General features: G+C 48.8%; 1 protein-coding gene across 3 annotated transcripts in view; it reads right to left on the bottom strand.

The window, feature by feature from the left end:
• NOS1 (nitric oxide synthase 1) overlaps positions 1-6,489 on the bottom strand; it is a 147,094-nt gene that overhangs the window by 63,372 nt on the left and 77,233 nt on the right. For all 3 annotated transcript variants that reach the window (XM_044448854.1, XM_044448855.1, XM_044448853.1), the window contains exons 2-3: positions 5,106-5,347; positions 3,151-3,974 (exon numbers count right to left, since the gene is read on the bottom strand). In XM_044448854.1, coding sequence (XP_044304789.1) covers positions 3,151-3,887 — 737 coding nt within the window. In that variant the 5' untranslated portion in view covers positions 3,888-3,974; positions 5,106-5,347. The remainder of the gene's footprint in view (positions 1-3,150; positions 3,975-5,105; positions 5,348-6,489) is intronic.

The following is a 6,489-nucleotide window of genomic DNA, read 5'->3' as shown; positions in this document are numbered from 1 at the left end:
AGAAAAGAAAAGAAAAGAAAAGAAAAGAAAAGAAAAGAAAAGAAAAGCCTGTCAGCATTTTCAGACATGCTGTGGAGTCAATTTAAGAAGCTGCTGAACAAAACATCAATGAATTAAGGTTTCATTAATGCCCAGGTATATAACTGTAAGGGAGATTTTCTTTTATTGAAAAGAAAAACCCTTGGCATTAGGGCTGCAAGCATGAATTAATTGGCATCATTTGTGAACTGCTGCTTTAATTGCAGACTTTTGTTCAAAGAGCGTGCCAGAAAAACAATATAAGTTACCAGCCTTGAGAAATTGACTCCCCTTGTTTCTGCAGTAAAATGGGAGTTATCAAACAACCTCATCATCACAACAAATATGAAAAATCTAAATCCTACAGATGCATTATTTGTCTTATTTCCATGAACTGGATAATTTGGTAGTTATGGCCTGATATTGCTAAGATGATACAATCCAGTATTTCCTTCCATTCTTAGAAATACGGGCATGCGAACTGTGATCCGTAAGTGCAACTGGGGTGACTTTTTGCTTATGAAGAAAGTCAAGTGTTGAGCTATACTGCACTTTTTAAAAGTATTTTGCTTTTTTTAAACTGTTTGACCTTCAACGATTTGTCCTAGTTGATAACTCCTATAGGAAAGGTGGCTGAAATTCACAATCCATGTAAATGGAATGTGTTACAATATTAAGAAACTATTTTAAAGAATAATAAGTGACAACCTAGGATATAATAATGCTGTAATTAAATAGACTCGTTATAATAAGGGAAGCCCTGTTCAAAGAAAGATGCATTGCCCAAGATGAAGGTGCCATCAAATGGTGCTAAAATGAGTAGCGAAGCAAAGACCACAGCAAATTGGTAGGATCCAAAGCCCTGCAAAGGTCTTGGGAGGACCGGAGAGAGAACCCCAGTGTGGTGCAGCGGTGAAGAGCGTGGGACTGGGACTCAGGCGATCTGGGTTCGAGTCCCCACTCAGCCATGGAGCCCACTGGGTGACTCTGGGCCAGTCACAGGCTCTCAGCCCAACCTACCTCACAGGGTGGTTGTTGTGGGGATAAGATGGAGGAGGAGATGTAAGCGGCCTTGAGCCCTTTGTAGGAAAAAGGCAGGATATAAATTGAAAAATAAATAAATAAATAAACCCCACTGTACACAAGAGTATGTCCTCCAGGTTTCTGCGAGAAAACTGCCCAACCGATTCTGCCCCGTGTTAATTAGTGGAAGGAAGAGTCCCTGATTGGAGGGACAGCACCTGTAGTCCTGCCCTTCTTTCTCTTGACCACCAACTATTGGGTGGTTTCCTGGCTTCTCTGAGGTTTCTTCTCCTATTCCAGAAGGCTAAAATGCCTCTCTCAAGGCATAGCCACTGGCTGGTATTCCTGCTATTTTGACCCTGGCCCACCGGGCTTGGCTCTGCTCACCATTCTCAGGCTGGCCGGGAAGGCTGGGCTTTGTTCACCTTTCTGTCAGTTTTGTGGACGACAGCTCCAAAACTATGCAGCCATTGGTCGTATTACTTTGGGCTTTCTGGAGTTGTAGTTCAAAACATCTGGAAGGTACCAAGCTGGAGGAGATTGGCTTATGTCGATCAGCAGCTGTTCTCCAGGGCGTTGGTCCCGTCTGGAGCTTCTGAGGCTTGAACCCACAAGTGTTTGCATGCACCCATGCGCTCTCCCACAGAGCACAAGGACACAGGAAACTGGGACATACAGGAGTCTTTCTTGGTGCTCTCCGGCAGGGACCTCTCAGAATTTCAGAGAGTCTTTCTCAACTCCACCCTGAGGAACTGGGGACTGAACTCGGGGCCTTCTTGGTACAATGAGCTGCGGCTTATCACAGGCTCCATTCCAGTTTGGGAACAAGTAGAAGGGAACCTTGCAGCCATCCTGGAAGCCAGGCCCGTCATGTTCGAAGCAGAACTGTGTACATGACATGGGGTCATCACTCAATTTGGCAGGCCTATTGTTCTTCAGGGTTGACTTCGTTCTCCTCCTGGGATATCACTTACAAAGCCATAATTACACTGCCGGCTGAGAGAACAGATCACCGGTAAAGGGTTTCAGCAGCCTGACTGAACTGGCAGGAAGAAGAATCGGCAGCCAGTTTCCTCCCAAATTAACACCTTCTAAGCCATTCAACAGCTTGGCTTGTGTTCCCGTGAGCCATCGGAGAGATTTGTGCCATTGCGTTTTAATGACTCAAGCACAGGTTTAGGGCACCAAAGCAGCAACTGCAGGGCTTCAAGGAAGAGGGGTGCAGAACCCCAGGTCTAGGGGCCAAATCTCTGAGATTCGCTAGATCAGGAATCTGAGATTCTCTGAGATTCTCTCTTGCCTGGGTCCTGCCTTTCTTTCCCTTGACCACCAATTATTGGGTGGTTTCCTGGCTTTTCTGAAGTTTCTTCTATTCCAGAAGGCTAAAATGCCTCTCTTAAGGCGTAGCCACTGGCTGGTATTTCTGCTATTTTGACCCTGGCCCACTGGGCTTGGCTCTGCTCACCCTTCTCAGGCTGGCCGGAAAGAGTGGGAGGGCATTGCAGTCCAACACACTGGTGGAGACCAAGATGGGAAATTTAGCCCAGTATCTCAAAAAGGAATCTAGAGTGAGATTTAGCCATGAGACTGATCTCTTTCACTCACCATTTTTTTATACCACTTTTCAGCTTTCAGAAGTTTCAAAGCAATCTATGAAATAAAGTCTCTCTCTCTCTCTCTCTCTCTCTCTCTCTCTCTCTCTCTCTCTCTTTCTCTCTCTCTCTCTCTCTCTCACACACACACACACACACGCCTATAGACGCAAGCAGAACATTGAAACCCCTTAATACATTTTAAAATGGTGATCAGTCGGTTATTGACAACATTAACAAAATGATTAACATGCCAGTGGCCCTTGTGATTCCTACTCCCTTGGCTTGGAAAGCGGGGGCTAAGTCCAGTGGCAACAACAGCCAGGGTCCTGGGTTCAAATCCCAGTTTGTTTCACCTTCAGCAGCCACTATTGAGCTATCATCAACCCATTAGGCGGCCAGCGGGCAGTATCATGGAGAAGGCAGTGAGCTCCAATGCGGCACGGAGAAGAGCTTTCAGTACTTACAGCATTCAGACCTGTTGCATCAAAGGTATAAATGATACGCAGGGACTTACCTGTCCACCTGGACCTCTACATCTCTCATTTCGATTTTGGGTGGCACGTCTCCATTGAGTTCCTTGCTGTTGCTTTTCAGAAGATCCAGGACGGGTTCGATCTCTTTGAGCAGTTCACTGTTTTCGAAGCCACCATTAAGGCAATGATCAGAAACCTCCTTGGTACCTTTCAGAGAGTCTCCGGCTATGGTGCTGGCAACCATGCCGTTGATGTGCACCAGAGCCTCATCCCCTTGCCCGTTCACCCGGGCACACCGGGAGCTGACGGAGCCGCCCATGCCGCGGTCTGGGCTCTGCCGTTTGGGCTTGGTGTACAGGGTGGAGTCAGTGGGCAGTTCAACCGTGGCTGGAGCCACACACAGGGGCCTGGTGACCCGGACAGTCTTTGGAGTCCCGTCACCAGTGAAGGTTGTCTCCAGGTGAGTGGTGAAGCCCTCGGGGCCTCTCAGGATGAGGACGACGAAGGTCTCTGAGGCAATGTTCCTGAGCACCTCCAGGGCAGCGTCATAGTTCATATCCACCAGGGGCCTTCCATTGACTGCCAGGATGATATCTCCTGTCTGAATAAGGCCACTTTGTTCGGCTGCCCCTCCACGGATCAAGTCGGAGATGATCACCGGGGGCTTGTTGATGCGCTCCTTCACCAGGAACCCAAGGCCTCCGACCTTGCGCTTGAAGAGCTTCACCGAGATGACGTTGGGCTGGATTTGCTGGACACTGAACACATTCTCTTCCATTGTAGTCCCTAAATCTACCAGCCCAGTCACCAAGAGCTAGTGGCTCATGGACACTCTCCCGGTGGGTCTGCGGGTGAGGTAGCAGCTCTGGAGAATGTGGAAGAGAGAGGAAAGGAGAGAAGGAGAGAGAAGACAGCTTTATATCCATCTGCAAGCACTGTGGTTCAGGAGGGCAACTTTAGACCCTGGAGCCCGGGGGCCCTGAACTTTTCATCTGGAACTACTGCCCAGAGCCCCAAGTGCCCATTCAAGCCAATGGAAGAGTACTTTTTTAGCTTAATTGCTATGCAGGAGGTGATTCTTAAGATGGGGTACAGCTGGGGAGTCAACAGTTAACCCTCTCGTCCTCTCATGCTGGAATTCCTGCAAACCCCCACCCCAACACAGTCATTGCAATTAAGCTGAGGAAGAAATCTTCCATTGGCGTTAATGGAAGCCTTTACTTTCATGCTTGGAAAGAAAACTTGCATTGGTGTTAATGGAAGCTTTTTCTTTCATGCTTCATTGCCAAAGATGGGGCAATTTCCCCCCATGTGGGAAAGTGAGAAAAGTGGGGGAAGTACAGTGAAAAGAGTGAAAATTGAGTGTCACTGAGCAGGCGCTGCCGATTTGGGATGGTTTGGAGTGGGCTGCAAATGAACGGAGGAAATTACTCTGTCTGAAGTATTTCAGGGTGGAACAAATTGGTTGGCTTTGCCTTCTATGACATACTAATAAAACCTGGTAATTTTTTCAATATTCGCATATGAATATAACATTTATGGAGAATTTAGTGCCTAACAGTGACCTCTCTCTCCACACTTCGGTGTTTCTGCGTGTCATGTGAACCGTGTCATGAACTCGGGGAAAAGGGAACCTTTTTTACTCTAGGAAAGGATATAAGAATTTAAAACTACTACTACTACTACTTATTAATAATAATAATAATAATAATAATATAGTAATAATAATTTAAACTGTCATCTAGGTGTGTGCCTAGCCACCCCCCATCTCTAACATAATTTAAAAGAATATGGAAGGAAGGAAAGAAGGGAGGAGGAGGAGGAAGGAGGAAGCTGCAGGGACCGCCATTAGTCCGTGGCCTGCCTCATCTACTGCTCTCATGGTGGTCATGGGTGGGAGGGGTGGCTGGGGGCCCCAGGACTTTGGCCCCAAGGTCCAATCCTAGCTGCATCATAGCTGGGGGGCAGGGAGATCATTTTCTGAGATGCTTCACACCTTCAGCAAGTGTTCTGCTTCCTCAGGTCACACCTTTGCTGCTCCGTATCCGTTCCAATCCTCTCTCTTATTCTGTCCTGGGCTCTGGAACACAACAAAGCGATGCGGAACACCGGGTAGAAAAGTCCAAGGACAGGACCTGACATCTCCTCGCCGAAAGGAATGGCTGGAAAGGAATGGCCGGAAAGCTTGCTGGACCAGCTCCGGGTGTCTGGAGGGACTTCACTTCACATCTTCTTTACCTACAAGGTGGGGAGTTCAGGTTGGGGAAGACAGGAGAGGAACCCTATTAGCCTGGAGAATGGAAAGGACTGCCCTGGGCAGAGGTCTGCAAAGGCTCCAGGCACCCAGGGAGCCAGGCTAGGAGCAACAGTGTGGGACTGCAGGGAGGGCGAAGCGGGTTCAAATCCCTCCCCAGCCATGAAGCATCCTGCCGTCGGCCACAGTGAAACGTGCCACCCGGGCTTGCTGTGAAGATTAAGCGAGGTGAAAGTGCAATTAAAATGGCAACAATAAAATAACCCCTGAATAATTCTGCTAGAGTGTGGCATGATGGTTAGAGTGTAGGACTGGGTGGGACTCAGGAGAAGCAGGTGCCGTTTTCACCCAGATGAACATGGGCGTGCACGGGACCTGATTGCAAAGCACAGCCCTAGTTGCAGAAAGGGGCCTGTGGACGGGCGTGGAGGGTATTTGACTTTGGAAAAAACATCTCGGCCAGCGCCAAAGAAGTTCAGCAGGATGTGACGCGTGGGCAGGACAAAGGCCGGCTTCTCCAGGGAGACCTGATGTGATGGAGAGTCTCAAGGACCTTACCTTTCAACATTGGTCCAGAGGAAGCCAGGTGGTGGGACAGAGGGTCTCCTCCCCACACCCCCCACCCCCAACCAGAGACTTCATTTGGAGCTCCAAATGAAAGATTTGAGCCTCTTGCCCTGCTGGGGAGGATACTGCGATTCTCCCTTCTCATCCACCCAATCCAGGTTTTTAATCTTCTCATTCCCAGAACCTCCACAGAGAACCGTTGCTGAATTTCCTTTTGCTGCCTGCCCTTACCCTCCAAATAAAACCATTCTGTCACATGCAGCATGTCTCATTATCAAGTCACTGAGTCAAGGCACTGAGCCTATTTTACAGAGGGAATGACTGAGGCTGCAATCCCAAGCCCCTCCCGTCACTGGGTGGCGAGCAGACGACTGTGGAGCTGAGCTCCTCTGCTCCTCACTGGACCTCCTCGCCTTGCCACTTTCCATCTCCGAGCCACAAAGAGCGCTTTTCACTCTGCTCATCAAAACGCGACGACAACTCCAGCTCCACAGATCGGTTCAGCTCGACCCCTTCACCTGCTCACCGCTGCTTCCCCCCCACCACTTAGTTCTAATGA

Source organism: Varanus komodoensis, unplaced genomic scaffold (genome assembly GCF_004798865.1).
Source record: "Varanus komodoensis strain SLA01 unplaced genomic scaffold, ASM479886v1 scaffold56, whole genome shotgun sequence".
Taxonomy (NCBI): domain Eukaryota; kingdom Metazoa; phylum Chordata; class Lepidosauria; order Squamata; family Varanidae; genus Varanus; species Varanus komodoensis.
Note: the sequence above shows the minus strand (reverse complement) of the source record. Positions and strands in the feature narration are given on the sequence as shown.